The sequence below is a fragment of the Anser brachyrhynchus genome, assembly GCF_964034855.1.
Source record: "Anser brachyrhynchus genome assembly, chromosome: 5".
Classification (NCBI taxonomy): Eukaryota; Metazoa; Chordata; class Aves; order Anseriformes; family Anatidae; genus Anser; species Anser brachyrhynchus.
In genome coordinates, this window is record NC_137699.1 from 19,375,109 (window position 1) to 19,394,136 (window position 19,028).

Here is a 19,028-nt window from a genome sequence, read left to right on the forward strand (position 1 = left end):
CGCAGTCAAACTGCGATAAGCCTCCCTTCAGCACAATATGTTGATGGAGTTTCGTAATCAGTTTGGTTCAAGGCTATTCTTCTTAAAAGACAGCAACTCCAGACCGTTCCTTGGCACTGCTCTCCCCCTGCACACACATTCCTGCTACTACCTTGTCCTGCTGCAGGTCAGGAGAATCAGGGAGCCAATACTGCCGAAAGCAAGCTGTTTATTTAGTGTCCCAGTAGTAAGTCTTATCAGCTTTACCACAAGAGATAACGCCAGCAGAAGGGAGCAGAATACATGATCAGGCAGAGAGCAAGTTCACCACATTCACCATCTGAACACACTTTAGGCAGCTTAAAGCAATCAGATTATCCACTTGCCTTTCCTATTGCTAAAAAAAGCTTACAAGCATGATGCCAAGACCACACCGTATTCTTAAACCCTGCTCTGTCAGAGGATGGAGACAGAAACTGGTTGAAAGAGAGGGCCCAAATCAAAACAACCACTAGTACCTCTGCAGTAAAAACCATGCAAATACAGGAAAATATTCATGTAAAACTAATGAGGGCACTTACTCTTGCTTTCGTGATGAAGCTTCTATAGTACTTGCATGTCAGTATACTAAACTATTATTTTTACTTGCCAGCAGAAGAGTCATGTTATAGCTCTATAGTATAGATTAGACATCTCCCGTGCAGATCATTTACTGCATTTCATGAAGCAAAACATCAAATTCGTCCTCCACCTCCCCCTAATCTCCAAGGCAGCTGGTTATTTAGCACCGAAGGTGAGAGTGCTGAAAGGCAGCACGTCACTGGGCAGTGCAGCAGAGTGGTCTGCTTGCTGTATGGCCTGCAGGAATCCTTCCATTCGGCTAAACTATCAGGAGTTAATTACAGGTCCACTCGAATATGTCTGGAGGAGGATGCTGGTGCTATCGTTTACAAACTCGCCATGAAACTAATCCAAAGCAATGAGTATTTTTTGCATACCTTTGCAAAATGTTAGTGTGGCTTCAGTTTTGTTCAAAAATCAAACAGTACAAGGCTGCAGAACAACAAGCTTTTTGCTTAATGATTGTTAACATCCTGATATGAACAAAAATGTAAGTACATGCTGTCCTTTCACAAGACATATTTGATCACAGGGAAACAAAAAAGTGTCTGTCCGTTCTCTCTTCCTTGCCTCCAGCCCCCACAAAAACAATTTGGAATGGCACAGAGACAGCTGAGGGCTGCTGTGCCTTAGGACATCCTGATGCAATTAGGTATCCATTGCTGCAGAGGAAGAGATCAGTGACCTAGTGATCACACTTAAGACCTCTATAGACCTCACATTTCCAAGACATTGCACAACTAGTGAACTGAGATTCACAGAACTGACTTCTTCCTCCAGTATGTTGCTGGAGGCTGGTCACTATAACAACGCTTCTCGTGAAACAGCAGGGAGTCACAGGCTTTACTGTAATCCAGTAATCTATTAACTCCTTGTCCTCCTAAGGAAAGGGAAATAAATGCGAGAGAGAACACAGCAGCTTTCAAAACCCATCAATTCAGATACTCTTAACTGATGTAATTTAATCATTTTAAGCGTTGCCATGGATGTTTTTTATAACCAGGCATCACATGTTAAGAAAAACAATGTAGTAGGGTCATGCACTAAAACCAGATTTTACCCCAAATGAAGTGAAAGCTTACTGGAAGCTCATATCTTAGCGACTTGATGAAGACTGAAGCATCTAGTTGACAGTTCAGTTGACAAAAAGACCTTGACTCGTATGAAAAGAAGCTTCAGGCTAAGATGATATACAAAAGCAGAAGCACAACATTAGAGTGGCACGGAAAGCAGCTCTTCCTCCTTCCTTGACTGATCAGCATTTCAGTGGCCGTTTCCTTGAATGATATTTTCAAACTGTGCTGTTACACTCCCTTCACCAGGGTAAGGCAGCATTTGCACTGAGGTAATTCAAGGCACTGTGGACTCTTCTTCACCTCAGTTCATGTTCAAACAATAGAGCAGTTTGAGGCTCATCCAAACTCTCCTTGTTTCACTGTCACATCTAACCTGGACTATATCCTAAGCGAGATCATTAACTGATGCAGCTAACACCATATTCTCTGCAGCAGTCCTCAACTTCCTCTTACCAGTCCTGATGGGCAGCCTTTATCCAAAGCATCTCCAATTCAGCAGTCATTATACCATACCATTGACTCTAACGGAGTGGCTGGATGTTAACATGAAAGATCCTAGCTCTTTACTACCTCTCATCTATTAATTATCATTTTCACCTACTTTTCTCAGCCAAACATACACAAATTCAACAGTGTAAAAAAAATCAAAAAGAAAGTTCAGTGCAAGAAGCAGAAGAAAGCTAAGACAGAGAAGCCACGTGCAGAACTTCTGTTTTGTTTTACACACCCCCCTCAGATTAATCTCATGTTAATTGTGCTTTTCCTTAGATTACTCTCCTGCAAATAGTTGCAAGTGCTGCAAAACCTGGTGCTTCTCATAGCTCTGAGTAGCACCCTCTCCTAGGGTCTTCTTTGGCCAGACAGTGACAAGGAAGTGCCTGTATTTGACAGGGAAGTGTCTGTATAGGAGGAGTGGCCACAGCCTCCCACAACAAATAGGACAGACGGCTAATCGATAACACTTGCCTTCAAATTTCTTCCAAGAGATAAGTAGTCTGTACATACACAGAAAAGTCCTTGACTGTCTACAGAAGTAATACAAGTCCTACTTTAGAATTATACCCCCTGCAGTTAAGAACCTACACCTCAGAGGAGCATGTAGTGGCTTTAGTCCACACCCTGAAAGCCACATTACTGATATAGCATCAAAACAAGCCATATGTGCCCAACTCACCCTATGTGAAGTTTCTTTCACTGTGTAGCTGCTCTCAACAAGAACAAACTCTAATCTTTAAGCTCATGTGCATGCCCCCTCACACACGTGGGTAGGGCACTTCGTTATCCACTGTCCAGTCAAAAGGGTAATCAGCATACGACCAATTTCACAAACCAGCCTTTTTTTTTTAACCCCACACGCCTACCTACTGAAGTAAGACTTCAAGAGGTCTGAACACTTCCCCTGCCTAGTACAAATTAGAATTAATGCGTTAAATTCTATAAGTGATAGTTACTCGTTTAATATGTCTGTTAGGCTTTATTTAAGGCAAATATATAGCCCAAGGAGAAAGGAACGGTACCTTGGTACAGAAGAACAGATCCTGAAATATTTTGAGAACTAAACTAAAGGAATCCCCCTTCCCTCTGTCCAACTTTTACAGTACCACTGAAAATGTAAGGCAGTTATTGAAAGTAGGGAGTGAAAACAAGAACTGCCTTGTCCTACAAACCTGGGGCAAAAGCACCTTTTGCCTCTGTGTAGGCCCATTTCATCAGCCCAAGAGTAGATGACTTTGTAATTTTACAGTGGAGGATTGGATTACCAGTAGTATCTTTAATACTATAACAGAAAGTAGTTCTACACCACCGCAAGCTCTCCTAGTTTTCCTGGTGAATGGCAGATAAGACTGCTGTTGCAACAGAACTGCTTGAGTGACAGATGACTTAGAACTTTATCACCAGATAAGCATAAAGCACAAAAAAGAAAACAGACTTGTGATGATGCATCTAGCTGTTTAATCAGCAAAGACAGCTAAAGAGTTTATAAAGCACCATCTTGCCTTAACGAGATCACTTTAGCAACTCCCCAGTACATGCACACACAAAAAAATTTAGCATATTTGAGTTAAAAACAAGCATGTCTTAGAGGACTCCATATGCTTGTATGCATAATGCATGCAGGTTTTGTTGGGTTTCAGCTTGAGACACTTCCAAGCAGTGACAAGGGCTCTTCCAGACCTGAGGTCTGGATGGCACTCCATTGAACCCCTGGTCAGGGCTTTACAGCTCCCCTATCACCGCAATCTATTTTGCACTACAGTCCTGTCTTCCTATTTTCTCAGTAGGCCACATTAAATAGGAGTTAATTACCTGTGCTATCTCAACTACCTGCTTCAGTTCAGCTTTCAACCTTTAGTTTTCTTGTCTCTTCTCTGTGGTCTACAAAAGACAAGAGCTAAAAAACTATTTGCTGTACTATTCTATATATGTTACAAAGCCATCTGCCTGAGCAAGCTTCTAGAAAAGCCCATATCTCTACCAGCAAGCTGTCATGTTATTTTCACTTTTCTTAAAAAGTCTTTTCTCTCCACCATGCAAAAATACAAATATATGCAAAATATATGGCCTACAACAAGTAGTTGTCCTGAAATAAGACTCTGATACCAGAAACTGCAGAATAACTTGTTTTCTTACACTCAAGTTTTAAAAATGCATTTGATATTTGTGAAGATATGTGAAGAAAGAACATTTCATTTTGAAAATGTCAGTGAGTATTAGTGTTTCACATAGGCTAGGGCAAAGTCAAAACATTAAGAAGCTATTCCATTTCTTAAAAAGGTTTTGTAATTTTTGCTCTAAGTAGTATTCTTTAAAAAAAAAAAAGCTTTATAGACTTGAGAAACCAGCATATCTTAAGCAGACTTTTAAAAACCAGGTAGAAAGTCAGTCTTATGTTCAAAGTCATGGCACAGAAGCATTCCACACACAGATCAAGAAGTTTAACAGATAACCAGATAACCCAGGTGCCCAAAAACATGCTTAACTGACACAAAAGTAACAACCAACCTTTAACTACTAAATACAGGCTGGCAGTGTTAACTCACAACCAGCTAGAGTTGTAAGAACTGAAAGTTGCTGTCAAATATATTTTTTGAAGCCCTGTAATAGACTTGTAAAAATAGATAGAGAAGATGAGCGTGACTCCCAGATTAGTAATTTAACAAATTTGTAAGAGAATACATTGTTTAGTGCTGCAGATGCTGTACTTACAGATGACCAAGAAATAAACCTTGATGTAAGATTAAATATTTATAAAGATAGAAGGTCTAAATTTACTGAAGTCCCTCTTGAAGTGTTATGCTGTTACCTTGGAAACATGCTGTACATCCACCTAAGCAGTTAGCACATATCTACATTTTCATTATTCAGCAACATCTATGATGCAAATTCCTTATCTGCACAAACTATTTCAGAAAAAAAAAGTCTTACTTATAATCTGGAAGGGTTGTAGGCAAATTAAAAACTTCAGGCACCTATGGCAAAGAGATGGGACCTATTAAAAAGGGATGAATGAGTCAAAGACAAAAATAAGACTGAAATTTAGAATACCAGCAGGTATTTGGCACATCAGTACAAGAATCAGATATTTTGTTTGATTTTCAGGCTAGAACAGAGCCTAAAAGCTGCACTTGGTGTCTCATTTCCCTCCCATCCCAGAACGGGAACATTTTCTTAGATCTCCATGTCCAAAGATCCTGTTAGCTAAGCAGCTGTTACTTTATGTTCTTGACAAATACCTAGCTCCCCACACTGAAGTAGGAAAGATGGAACTCAAGCTAATTAATACCAGCATTTGCAAAATGCAAAGTCTCTAGAGAGTACTCTTAAGTGTATTTGGGAATCTTACTCAACATACAACAGCCCATGGTTAGCTGGCAACACTAGGAGCTCCCTTGAGGGAAATGATGCAGGTGCATCTATTTGTAAGGACTATTTGTAAGGACAGCTATTTGTAAGCTGCATAGATCACCTACCAGTGGAAACCAGCAGCTCTTTCACAGCTATTTAGAAGAGGCAGTTGCCTTCTTCATCACAAAGATGAAAGATACAAAGGTATCTACAGCTTCCAATAGCCGTCTGGAAAGGGACAAAACTATCTGTAATGTTTAAACAGATAAAGTATTAACATCTTATTTGTTTCACACAGCAGTTACTTCTTTGCCACTCTTGCAGACAGAGAGAGTATGAGTGGTTTCATGTCCAAGCTGGACAGACAGGTGGTTGTTCCATCCGGGTTCCTGCACTGCCTACACAATGGCAAGCCTGTGGAGAAAACAGTAATTTGTTCTACCCTACTACCTCAAATCTTGTAATTCCGTATCTATTAACATACGTTAGGTACCTAAGACCTTGAATGTTTCTCTTGTTTTCAGAGAAATTTAGTAGAAGGAAATACAAGCAGAGAAATACTGACCAACTGCAAGACATAAGAGATACTTGAAGAATAAAATCATAGTACTTCTAGTGAAATGAATGGAGTAAGTAATTCAAAAAGAGCTAAAACACAACAGCAACAAAGTCTTACATTATCACCAGGTGAAACTATGTTACACATGCAGCTGGCACACAACAGTGGTGTACTAGATGTTCAGGAAACTGGGCCAACCAGCCAAAGCACAAGAGTGAGTCAGTAATCTTGAACTGATAAACACCGCATTTTCTATGTGCAGAAGAAGGCCTTTAAGAGTGAAGTCTGAAGAAACCTAAGGACCTGCAACTTGGTTATGAAAAACTGCTGAGACAACGCCTTCTGTACAGAAGATTCAGGACCTTGAATTTTATGTACCAGGCTATAAATCCAAATCACCTGAATTTAGTTGAAGGAAACTGCACATTTAAGGGGTCTCATTTTATCACTCCAGTTTTCTCTGCAGTCTTTTCTACTGCTCCTGGATTAATTCCGAAGTCATCACCACAAAGCCCTCTGAAGGTGGAGACATTTCCAAGCCAGTTTGGTTATCCTAATATGAGCCTAGCTAGATCACCATAATTTTACATTAAAAAGTCTCCGATCCACTTTTATCTTTCAGACAGGAAGCCTTGATGACATTCCTTTTAAAATAGCCTCGAGTAATCCAGAGCCACACAGGTGGACAAAATATATAGCCGTTTCATCACGCCAACCACAGCGACCTTAGCCCTTCCCCAGGCAATTCTTGCCACATCACACACTTAGATCTCTGACTTCGATTAATATTAAACTGCTCTCTCATGCAGGTCCCGGGGCTGGGAAGGAAGGCAGCCGACCCCCAGCCCCACCAAGCCCTACACTTCTCTCTGCCCTTTGCGCATCGCTACACAGAGGGTCCCCACAACCCTCAGGCCGTGCTCCCTCAGCGATTAAAACCGAGCGGATCCCAAGAGCTGCTTTCTATCACAACAGGATTTGAAAGCAGACTGAAGCCAAGCATAAACACACCCAGAGAAGGCCCTGCTCGCTGCCAGCCTTCCAGGGGCCTGCTTTCCTTCAGGGACATTTTGAATCGAGAGCCGGCTGCGGCTCTGAGAAGCGACCGCCGGTGCCCACCCCGGCCCCAGCCGCCCACCGCCTTCACCGCCGCCCCTTGGGAGCCCCGACGGGCTCCGAGCCCCCCGGCACCCCTTTTCCACAGGGGCCCCGGCCACAACAAAGGAACAACCCCCCCCCCACACACACACAAAAATCAAGCCGACCAGACCAAAAGACACGTAAATTAACCCCAAACCCGCAGCAGAAAGCCTTCGGCTGCCCGCCCCAAGCTCTCCCCCCCCCCGCATCTCCCGCCGCCCCCCCGGGGCGCGTCGCCATTTCGTGAGGCGGCAGAGCCGCGGGCGGCCCGCCGCGGCGGCGATGGGGAGAGAAGGGAGCCGAGGGAAGGAGGATGAGGGAAACCCCCGACCCCGGCCCCAAAACACCCGGTAATCGCCTGGCCGGCGCGGCCCGGCCCTGCCCAACCCAGGCCCCACCGCGCCCCGGCCGCCGCTCACAGTTGCGGATATCGGAGATGAAGACGGCCAAGCCTCGCATCCCATCGCCCTTCGATACCGCCGGCATGGTGGCGAGCGATCACGGCCGCCCAGCGCCGCGTCAAAGCACCGCAACCCCACCGCCGCTTCTCCCCGCGGGGCTCCTCAGGCCGCTGCCGCCGCCTCTGCTGCGCGCAGGCGCCGCGATGGCTCCCGCTCCCCGGCGGGCGGCGGGCGGCGAGGCTCGGCCACCCCCTGGCGGACGGAGGCGGCGGGGACCCGGCCCTGCCCTCGCCGGTGTCCCCCTCACGCCCCTCTCGGCCCCTCTCGTCCCCCGGCCCGCAGGCGGCGGTGCCGCTGTTGGGGTGTGATTTGTCGGGCACAGCCCGTCAGGGTAAACGGGACCGGGAGGGGCCTTCTCCTGAGGCGTTGTTGTCTCCTCAGGAGCGGCCTAATCCCTGCCTCACCCCCGTGCCCCCGCTGATTATAATGATTTGTGAAGGAGGAGCATTTGGGTTTTGCCTCAGAGAATGTAACTTCTAAGAGAGAAGGAGAGGGACAACAGATCTGACAGGAAAGTGGGATTTCAGCGGTAAGTTTTGATCTAGGATCTTATTTCTGAAATGTAGAGAGGGAGGTACTGACTCCTTATGTTAGAATACATAAGACCATGGTTTCCCCAGTGTGGGCCAATGCAGGACACATCTTAGTCCTCCAGCAAAAAATGGGCCCCAAAAGCTGTGCATGGGATCTCCATCACAAGCCTTGCATATTTAGAAGAGTTGGTATATGCAGATCCTGTCACTACCCTCTGGGGTAAGCAGTGCAGTTGTTCTGCATTACATGTGGCAATTCATGCTACCCTGGGCTTGCAGGTGTGCAAGGCCGGGGCCGCATGTCTCTCTTGAAGGCCATGAACCTGCAGAGCAACACAGTCCCACACCACATCTGCTCCTGAGATGGAAAACATTTCAAGGTTAAACTTTCTTAAACACACCGAAGAGGTTGGACTGCACAGAGCATTTAATCTCATCAGCTGAAAATAGATTCAAAGGGTGTCAAAACTGGCCTAGTCTCCCTAAACCACAGTGTGTTGAGAGGTTCAGTCATAATGGAAATTATTAGTATACTTAGCAGGTTATAATGACCTCTAGAATCGTGGGATTTAGGACTACTGGAGATCACTCAGTAATTTATTTAATCTGTTTTCTTGTATTCTTCAAACTATTTCATTTCACATGGTCCTTTTTTCGTTTTTTTTTTTTTTTTTTTTCCTGCATTGAGCCCAATAACTAGATTTTAGTCACAGTCCATTGTCCAGAAAGGCATTCAGTTTTGATCTGACATCATCAAAAGATACCAAATCTACTTTTTCTCTGGGTAGTTTGTTCCCATGATTAATGCTCCTCATTTAAAGCTCACATTTTACTTAAATTTATCAAGCTTCAGTGCCTATAAGTTAATGATATATTTTTCTCTCATAAATAAAGAGCTATGTAATACTCGATACTCTTTTTCAGATAGTGGTGGCACACTTCAGCCAGGTCACCTCTCAAGTGTCTTTTCTGCATGTTTTCAGGATACATTTTTACACCAGTGCTTTTCAGTTGTATATCTGTTACAAAGAGAAAATTATAGTAACTGGTAGTCAGGAATGTATCCTTTTCTCCCTGGTCTTGGTAGATCAAGTGCGGCTAGTAGCAATTGTGCACAATGCAGATTCTCTGGATAAGGAAGTTTAGATGAAGAAAATTGTCCTTCTTCAGAGTTTTATAATCAAATAGTGATGTTTAACCATAATTTCCATTTACCCTCAAAGCTGAAAACTTAAGATTTCACTACAAAGGAATTTATTTTTCTGAAAAACAAACAAAAAAAACCCATATTTGAGTTAAACAAAATAAGATGTCGAACTAATTTCTACTCTTAAGAGCAGAGTGACACTTAAAGGCCAAGTATATCTGTCCTGTCTGGCTGCACTCCAGTCAACACTGCAGCTGTAAGATGTGCAGGTACACTTAAGCAACCTTTTAAGAGGGAACTTAAATACAGCTAGTGGAATAGCTGTGGCAGTACCAAGTGCATTATGGGTTGTAAATTCTGTTTGAGAAGGGGAGTAAATATACAAATAGAAAACCCATGTGGAGCTCTTTCGTGTTATAACTATTTCATTTTTAACTGACTCGGTATGCAGCACACATTCCCCAGTTATTTTATATCAACCTCCTTTGGCTGACATTTCAGTCTTTACTATATATATACACATTCTTGCTCTCTTGTCTTCTTTTTGCCTCAACAAATCCTTATGCAATTATGGTGAATGTGTAGGTCTATGTCTGCCCCTACTTCCTCTTAATTTAGAGCTCACTAGCCAATTTCAGACAGTTTTGGTAGGGAGAAGATAAAGATTTTACATGAATAAACAGCCAGTTAGAGGAAAGAGAGCTTGTAATGGTCTGAAAGAGAGCTTGTAATGGTCTCTAGATGCATCCTGACTGAAAGAAATGTAATGTGAGCCCAATGTGTTATTAGAGAGCACAGAGTTCACACTAGACATAGCCCCTACAAATGCCCTAGCTGATATATCTGGAAAATGTTTCAGTTTGAGCTCAACATCTACGGAACACTAGTCTGTGAGAACCCAGACTTCATCAGTTCCATACATCTCAAGATGAAGTGATTTTTAGAGATTGCCAATTTCTGTAAAATCTGCATTAAAGTGGAAATAATAGCAAGAAATGCTTTCCTATTACACAAGATATTTTACAGAACATTTGTTTTTTGCCAACAAATCCACAATGTCTATATCTTCCCCAAGTCATCCATAAACTGCTTTAATCTTTTTTAGGATTTCAATATCCTTTGGTACAAAGACTTGAAAAATCAGGCTGACCTTCACAAAATTAATACCATTAAGCTGACTGGTTTCAGCTGGTGAGTATCTGCTTGTGGGAACTACAGCTTTTGCTGCATTTCTTTTCTGCCTGACATTGAGACCTGAGTGGTGGCTTACAGACGAGTTCATCTCCTGCTCTGGAGCTTTAAGTGCTGTGCACAGTGTGGTTTCTTCTTTGGTTTCTAAAGCCAAAATATGATTCATTTTTGAGTATGATTACATATCATTATGAGGAATTTTAACACCAGAAATCATCCAACACTCAGAATAATTTACAGCCCATACTGTGCTTGGTACTGCTACAGCTATTCTGCTACCTACAGCTACTCTTCACCCCTACCTGACTATCTGCCAAAATCACACTAGAATAATTTGGACAGCTTTATGCTTAGGGTATGAACTCATGCACTGTGGTATATAGCTGGGTTGCCAACTTTTCATACCACCTTAATGAATTTCTAGACAGAAAAAGGAAATTGTTCCTTTTCCTTTGTTACTTCTGTCAGATTTGTCCCTCACCCCATCGGTTACTGCTTTCTTCTCCTCCCCATGGTCATTCTAACCATACTGGAAGCAAAAAGATCTAAGGAGAAAACAGAATTGGTGGCTCTTTCCATACATATACTCAATCATGTTTCTCTACGTGACATCTAACATTCATTATCTATTAATGGAGAGCACAGGTTTATCAGCAATGCCTTCTGCCACTCAAAGGTATCAGATGTGCTGCTTTCAAGATTAAGAAACACAAAGTTAGGATAATATTGATATCACGAAGCCGTACATTTCTAGAAATTAAATATGGATCTTCCTAGATCTTTTCTTTACAGTAAGCATCTCAATGACCTAAAGGGTTTTGCACTCAAAATACCATGTATATATAAAAATATAAAATAGAATACTTAAGCTTAAAATAAACTCAAAGAGAGTAGACAAGATAAAATAAGGATGAACAAAGGGTCTACGGACAAGCTCCCCTTTGTCACCTGCATGGTGGCAGAGTAGCGCCAGGCAGCTAGGTAGCTTTGTGAGTTGCAATAAACTATATATAATTCCTTCTAGCTCATAGGAGTGGGTTTTTTCTCCTTTCATCTCTGAGGCCTTGCTCTTTTCCTCGTACCTGTTTCTCTCAGCTGTCTTTCTCTTTAGCTACAGGCTTCCAAGTGAGGCTATAGACTTCATTTCTTGCTGAGACACCATTTTTATTTCCAAGCCTTTTTTTCCTGAGTATGCACAGTTACTCTCCAGGAAAGGAACACACTTCTACTCTCCCCCAGGTGTCCTATCTTACTCAGGCACTATTTTTTAAAGGAGTGGTAGTGTACAAACTGAAAACACAGAAGTAAAAGAAAGATACTCCCTCCACCACCACCACCACCATTTTTTTTTTATTTATTTTTTTTTTTGCTTGGTAGAATATGAGCCTCTGGAAGGACTCTCCAGTACCTGGTAGATGTGTTAAAACTCTGGGTGCATCCTTACATCTAAGAGTTAAGATCTGTGATTCTATTACAGGCAGCATGTACCATGTCAACTACCTGCAGCAAACCTTTGGATCTGCCCCGCTAGGCTATGAGAAAGAGAGTCAGCAGGAGGGTGTAATAGGAACGCAACACAGGAAATGACAGATTTCATTATAGAGAAGCTGGAAAGAACCCTAATTTTTCATCCCCTCCTGCCTTAATCTCTGTCTTTCCTGCTATTGAGAAGTGTATCCTGGAAATGTTTAAAGTTTGTGAAAGATGAACAACATTTTACAAAACAATAGAAAATCCAGTACCCAATAGATAGTAAGTGACTTCAAGTACTGCAGTTATGCACCTTTTAAATTTGGGAGAGTTTGTAGTTTGTATATAAAAATGTACACTTTTAAGCATGCCTATTATGCAGTCCTATAAGATTAAAAAAGCACCACTTCTTCGGTGGAAGCTGAAGGTTTCAGAGATGTTTTGGTGACTAAAAAAATAGGATGAGTCATTCCTTTTTCCTGCTTTTTAGTCTGGAAGTGTGTGGGTCCAAATGTGCTAGTGAGCATGGGTTTTCTTTCTGAAGACCTTGTGAGAATTTAAGCCTGGGTGATTTAGGGTACAGAGGGAACATACACGTACTCAGCTCTTGCCAGAAGGACCATACATCTGGTTCACTGACAAGACTTTTGTTCAGAGGAAAAATTCTTCTGTTTTTCTATTCAATGCTGAAGAACATTCATGACGATCTTAATTATACAAGAAGGAAAGAAAGAGAAGGATAGATCTGGAAATCTTCAGTTCTGGTTCTGGGAAGTGACACCAAGCTGTAACTAACGCAGAAAGTAGGTCTCAGAAAGGCTTCTGCTGGGAAGCACAGTGCCAAACATGCTAGGTTTTCCACCACATCACGATGCTGTTAACACAACCATTTTTATCAAGTCTTCCCATATGGTATTTATTCCCTATAAACAGCCCATGAAATAACAGGGTTACATCAAAATTTCCACTGCAGTAAAAATACTAACAGCAAGTTCACGCTACATGTAAAAGCATAAATGGTAGGTCAAAACAGAAAATAATAAAATCTCAATTTAAAACACAAGCTTTTATTTTAAAGCCTGTTAATGCCCACCTGAGGCTTGACACACACTTTCCACACACCAGGAGCTAGCAATATTGCTTGATGACCCCCTCTGCACGCAAAGACCCCCTCAGGTTTGGTCTATGCTATTTTTACCCCCCAGGCCAGCGTGTGTATTGTAGACTAAACTCCCTACTTATTTATTATGACCTAGAAGGAGGCAGGCAAAGCCTGGCTTGAGACAGCACAGACATTAGACCGCCGTCATCATGGCGCCCGGCTCCTAACCGTCCCCTCAGCGCCTCCCCTCAGCCGGGAGGCGGTGCCGCCCGCCTCCATTTCCGAGGCGGCGGCGGGCGGTAGGTGGTGGCAGCGGCTCCACAGGGGAGGGAGACAGGGAAGGAAGGAAAGGAAAGAGGCGGGCGGTGGTGTGGCGGCTCTTAGCCTGCCCCGCAGCCGGGAGATGGCGGCACGGGCACCGAGGGTGGCCCAGTGGCCACGAGGGTGGTCCTAAGTGTGGCCCAGTGGCCCCAAAGGGGCTGGCCCCGGGGTAAGGCCGCGGCTGGGGCTTGCTCTGAGGGAGCCCGCGGGGTTGGGCGGGGCTGGCGGGAGGTCTCTGAGGTAGAAGAGAAAGCTTTGCTACTTCCAGAGCCACAGGAGGTAATTCTTGGTCTTAAGGTAGAGAAGCTTCCAAGAGGAAAGGGAATGCTGTTTGCACAACAAACTTAGGTTTATTTTCACTCATTTCATCCCTGAATCTACCTTTTTCTAGTTTAAATTAAAAACATCAACAACTTGCATCTTGGGTTTGCTTTACTAAGCAAAGTGTGTTACCTCTGACTCCCACAGCAGCACTTAGAATGTAGTTTCTCTTTTAAAAGTAATACGTGAACATTTTCTCCAATTTCCACATAGTTTCTGTGCCAGCCTCCAAGATTTTTAGATTTTTTTTGGCTGCATCTTTTGGGCAGCCTAAGTCTATATCAGCTTCTTCTATTTAAAATAAAGCTTTATTTAAAACACTTGCCTAAAAGTGTTACTTCATGTGGAGACTATGATTAAGCAGCAGTTGCCACCTGGGTTAGAGAAACTCAGGCCTCAGACCAATTTATTAAAAAAACTCATCCTAAATTTTGAGTTGTCTTTAGTGTCAGTTTTACAAGGACCCAAGCAGAGTCAATCTTTGATTTTGCATGTGGGTTGTAATACAACAGATAAAAAACAAGAATGCCAAACTCTCGGTGTTCTGCTTGGTTTAGTTAGTTTGAAGAAAATAAAAAATGTTGAAGGAAGACTTGCTGAAGAAAGCTTGAATGTCTGGTTGCATAAAGCTTGCAAAGTTCATGCTCATAGTTTCCGTAAAGAACATTTCAAGTTTAGCTTACTTATGTTCTGGCAGTAGAGTGATGATGTCTACTTAGTTTTCAATAAACCGATTTTATTAAAGAACATCTTACTAAAATAAGGTTCCTACGAAGGGTCAATGTTGGATTTTTGCTGGCAGAAACCATTGCTACAGGCTCAGCACTTTGTATAGACTCAGGAGTGGATGTTGGCTTGTAGTAACTGGTGGATGGATATGATCTTGTCAAGGAAATGAGCATATTTTGATGTCTAATCAGAGTTCAGTGATGGGTTTTTAAATTGTTGTGCTTTAGCTGTTAAACACTAACTTCTATTTAGGAAAGTGTTGCTGTTGCTAATTGTTTCTGAAAGTGAAATCAAACATCTCCAAATCAATATATACCAGCTTTTGGAAGAATTGATAACCTGTCCAAACTAAGACTCGTATTGACTATTCAGGCTCTCAGTTGTTCCTCTCTGCAGTAGTTTATAGATCCTGCCATGCTAGATGGAACAGAGTAGATGCTATCAAGAGCAAACTCCTTTGACTAATCTTCCAGGAAGCAGAAAACAAGAGAACTACTAGTGACCTTGAAGGCAAAGCAGAAGCATAACACACTAGCTATTATTAATAATGAAACTTAAGTAGCACAGTAATTTAGCTTTTCCTCACCCTCTGGATCCAAGAAGTATTAAAAGAGTTGCTGCTTTTGTTTTACATTCATTATAAGACTCGACTAAAGCCTTTGAGTAATTTTGTACATGAGGGTTTTGATGCATTTTTTTAGTGCTAGTGGAATTGTCGTGGTGGTTTTTTTTTCCAAGCACTTTTGCCACTGTCACCCTCCTGCTTTGCTGGCTAATCACGTACTTCCCTCTGTTTTCATGCAGAATTCTAAACTCCTCCAATTCAGAATCACAAAATTGTAGGGGTTGGAAGGGACTTCAAGAGATCATCGGGTCCAAACCTCCTGCCAAAACAGGCTCCCTAAAGCAGGTTGCCCAGGTAGGCGTCCAGACGGGCCTTGAATATCACCAAAGAAGAAGACTCAGCAACCTCCCTGGGCAGCCTGTTCCAGTGCTCCATCACCCTCACTGTGAAGAAGTTCTTTTGCATGTTGGTGCGGAACTTCCTGTGCTCAGTTTTTTGACCATCACCTCTTTGACCATTGCAGAATCCTCTGCTTTTCAGAATCTCAGTGCCAAACCAGCCTTGTCCAAATATGTGTAATTCACTGGGTTGTTAATTGCATCTCAGTATTACCAGGATTGGCCTTATATGGCTTCTGTTCCGTTGGGTACTCTGATTTAACCTTTAAGGTTTCTTCTGCCAGGATGTTTCTGCCACAGTACTCCTTTAGAGTGCTTAGTCTGCTGTTACGGGAGCCCTTGCCTGATATTTTGTATAGATTTTGAACAGCACTTCTCAGTGCCAACAGAACAAGGAGTTTTGTAAATAAAACTTGAAGAAATGATCTAGTAAGTGTTCAGAGGGAGTAGCAGAAATGTTAATACTTCAGTTATACAGGAAGCATGAGAAATTTCTTCTTTTTAAGAGCAAGAGAGCAAGGGGATATGTTTGACAAAACTTCAGACAGTTGTGAAAAAGTTAATTTTTTTCTTCTCCATTAGGATCTCAGTTACGAGAAGTAGATAAATATATGTCTAGACCCGATAGTTTATTATAGATGAAAGCTAATCTCATTGTGATCCTTACGGCTTCCACAATTAGCAGCAGGTTACTTTTCTCAGTTTTGGTATTTTGCCTCCTATTCCACTTGCCCTAATGCAAAGTATTTTTTCTTTTTTCATCTTACCCACTTCTGGGAACTAGGCTGGAAAACCAATGCAACTCATGAATGGCAGCTCAAATACAGCCAGACAGATTGTTTTCATTTTTTTTGGTAAAGTCTTTCTCCTGACAGAACTAAGTTCCGATAGAGGCACAGCACTTAAAAGAACTATTTTCTATTAATTCTCAATACTTTTATTTGGAGCTGGGATAAACTGTTGATTTTCTAGACCAAAAGGATGCTGGTTTTTTTTCAGTTCTGTGTGTATCATTGCCTTGGCAAGGAATTGAAAGTTCTCACTGTAGTAAAGGTGCACATCTATAAGCAGAGAACTACATTTTTTTCTGTCCCTTATTTAGCTTGTGCATTGCTGGTTGGGTAAGGCAGGAGCAGAAACAAATGGTATCTCTTACGTGCTATAGAATAGGCAAGGCTGTGCTATAATTATTCTGGGCAACAGAGTTTATTGCAGCTTCAGCTGTGAAACCTTGTATTTCTTTAGGGGTTCTTTAAAAGGCAAGCTGCAAGCATCCTACTGGCTTTCCCTGTGATACATGTAAGAATCTCTTAAAATACTCTATTTTGCCACAAGAGCCAAGGTAGTACTAAAACAACTGCATTAGTAAGTCTGATTCTAGAGGGCAGAAGATAACACAAGCACTTGGCTCTTGTTAGACAAGAAGACTGAATTTCTCTTAACTGTTATTCTTTTCTGTTTGCAGAGACTCGAACCCTTACATTTTCAGGGCAGGGGAAACTTGACATTGAGAGAAACACCATGAGACTTCTCTGTACTTCACTTTCTTTTGCTGTGATTTGCTGGCTAGCTGAAGGTACCTTGTCAAAAACAGATGCAAAGAAAGGTGCTACAAAAAAAATGGAAGAAAAGGTAAGATAAATAACTGAATGCTCATCTTATTTAACGTGCAGTGAACTAATCAGACTTTGAGAGATGGTAAAGTGATTCTCATTCTTTCCATATTGTATTAAAAGCAACCATGTGTTTCCAATGAAGCTTGTTCTCACAGGTGAAACTACCTGAAACTGTCCTTTTCAACTTTTCTGGGTTGAAACAAACCTTTTATTGATTTGCAGGATTGGCCATTATTAGTATTTAAGAGGAGTTTTTTCTCTGCTTTTGCATTATTTTCATATTTTGTTGTCCTAGACCAGGATGTAGAAAGCACTAATGTCAAAACGTGTCTAACTGCCCGGAATTGTCCTAGACCCTCACTCTGACATTGAAAGTACTGTATTGCATGTTTAAACTGCTTGCAGAATTGCTTTTTGTGCTATGGATGTACCAGTCATCAGCTGTGGTGAATGATGTTTAATCTTATCAATTCTTGATTTATTTTTTTTTTTTTAGCCTTGCAAACAAGGTAAGTTTACTGACAATGGCAAATCATTTCCAAGCTCTTTCCAGTTTCGTTTTTAAATCAAACTGTTCCAAATTATTTAAAAAGTGTGCAGTTTAATGTCACTTCATTTTTTTTTTCTTTTTGAGGTCTGTTGCTCTTGAAAGTAGCTAGTGCGTACAGTTGGTTCTAAAAACTGTCTTCTCCCCTCAGGTGCTGCACTCTGATAAAACAGTGCAGGAGCGGGGTCTGGTAGTTGTGGATCCAAAGGCAAAGGATATCATACTGGAACACAGAAGTTATTGTTCCAAGACAATGAAGGAAAGACACTTCTCAGGAGATGTTCTGGGATATGTTACTCCTGTAAGCTAATAAAACAAAATTGGTGCTTTGAATAAATATGTAGTAGACAGTACTAATCTGCAGTCTTGCATTCCTGCTATAAAACTATGTTTATAGTAGTAGGAACTTCTGGTCTACAGTCACGTAGTCGGAGGATTATTCAAGAGCTGGCTTGGGATTCAGGTGGTCTCAAACCCATGTTTTCCCACCCACCCCTTGAAGGGTATCTAGGTCATTCTGGTTTTGTCACTGGTAAAACAGAAGTATTTGTGTGTTCTTGATGATCAAGCCAGGTGCAGTTGCAATAGAGTAATATTAGATCAGTAATATTAAGTGTCCTCATACTATGCAGCTACCAACTTGAACTTTCTAAATAAACAGTAAAAATTTTATACTGCTGTCAATCTGATCTCTTTTGCTATCCAGTTGCTATTATTCAAAGCATTCTCTCTTGAATAATAAATGTTGCTTCCTTTTGTTTAGAGAATGCTTCTTACTTGATTCATTCCTGCACTGCTCAAAAGAGAAATAGGTACCCCGTATACTTTTACCTTTCTCAATTTCTGTTGGACATAAATGCAGAGCCTGTAAATTCAAATGTCTGTTGGAATCTACATACAAATTTCTCTAGTTCAGGTGAATTTGTACAAACTGAAGATTGACATTCATGTAGCTGTCAGAGTTTTAAAAGTGCTTTGTTATTTGAACAAAAACGTCATAGAAGGTTTCCTCAAACTAACAAATGGGGATCTAGCAAATGATTATGTTTGTGTTAGAGTTCTTGTTGGTCAAAAAGTGGATTGTATATCTGGCTTGTGAGCCTCTCACTTTTTTTCTTCTTTCTTTTGCAAGTGGAACAGCCATGGCTATGATATTTCCAAAATATTTGGAAACAAGTTTACGCTAATTTCACCAGTCTGGTTACAAGTGAGAAGAAAAGGGAAGGAGAGGTTCCAGTTCACTGGGCTCCACGATGCTGATAAAGGTTTTCTTTTCTTTGAATATGCATTACAAATATGATTACTGTTCTCATTGTGGATTGATGTGTAGTTTCGGTAATGTATGCATGTGGATTGTTCTCACTCTGCCTCATGGTGAAGTACTTTAATCCATTAAATTTTTAGGA

The 19,028-nt window shown here is 41.7% G+C and overlaps 2 protein-coding genes across 15 annotated transcripts in view; one reads left to right on the forward strand and one right to left on the reverse strand.

Annotated features, from left to right (window-relative positions):
* Positions 1 to 7,846, reverse strand: part of AP2A2 (adaptor related protein complex 2 subunit alpha 2) — a 48,714-nt gene extending 40,868 nt beyond the window's left edge. For all 7 annotated transcript variants that reach the window (XR_013951861.1, XR_013951862.1, XM_080593838.1 and 4 more), the window contains exon 1: positions 7,641 to 7,846. Coding sequence is in view for 5 of the 7 variants with exons in the window: in XM_080593838.1 (XP_080449964.1) it covers positions 7,641 to 7,707 (67 nt within the window). In the remaining 2 variants the exon portion in view is untranslated. The remainder of the gene's footprint in view (positions 1 to 7,640) is intronic.
* A 227-nt stretch (positions 7,847 to 8,073) lies between these two features.
* The window catches only part of CHID1 (chitinase domain containing 1), a 106,590-nt gene continuing 95,635 nt past the window's right edge, over positions 8,074 to 19,028 (forward strand). For 2 of the 8 annotated variants that reach the window (XM_080593860.1, XM_080593867.1), the window contains exons 1-5: positions 8,074 to 8,211; positions 15,301 to 15,415; positions 16,925 to 17,091; positions 17,774 to 17,923; positions 18,755 to 18,887. In XM_080593860.1, coding sequence (XP_080449986.1) covers positions 16,981 to 17,091; positions 17,774 to 17,923; positions 18,755 to 18,887 — 394 coding nt within the window. In that variant the 5' untranslated portion in view covers positions 8,074 to 8,211; positions 15,301 to 15,415; positions 16,925 to 16,980. Of the gene's footprint in view, positions 8,212 to 13,400; positions 13,425 to 13,447; positions 13,616 to 15,300; positions 15,531 to 16,708; positions 16,759 to 16,924; positions 17,092 to 17,773; positions 17,924 to 18,754; positions 18,888 to 19,028 lie in introns of those variants that run through there. The other 6 variants (XM_080593862.1, XM_080593866.1, XM_080593861.1 and 3 more) reach the window with 6 other exon arrangements.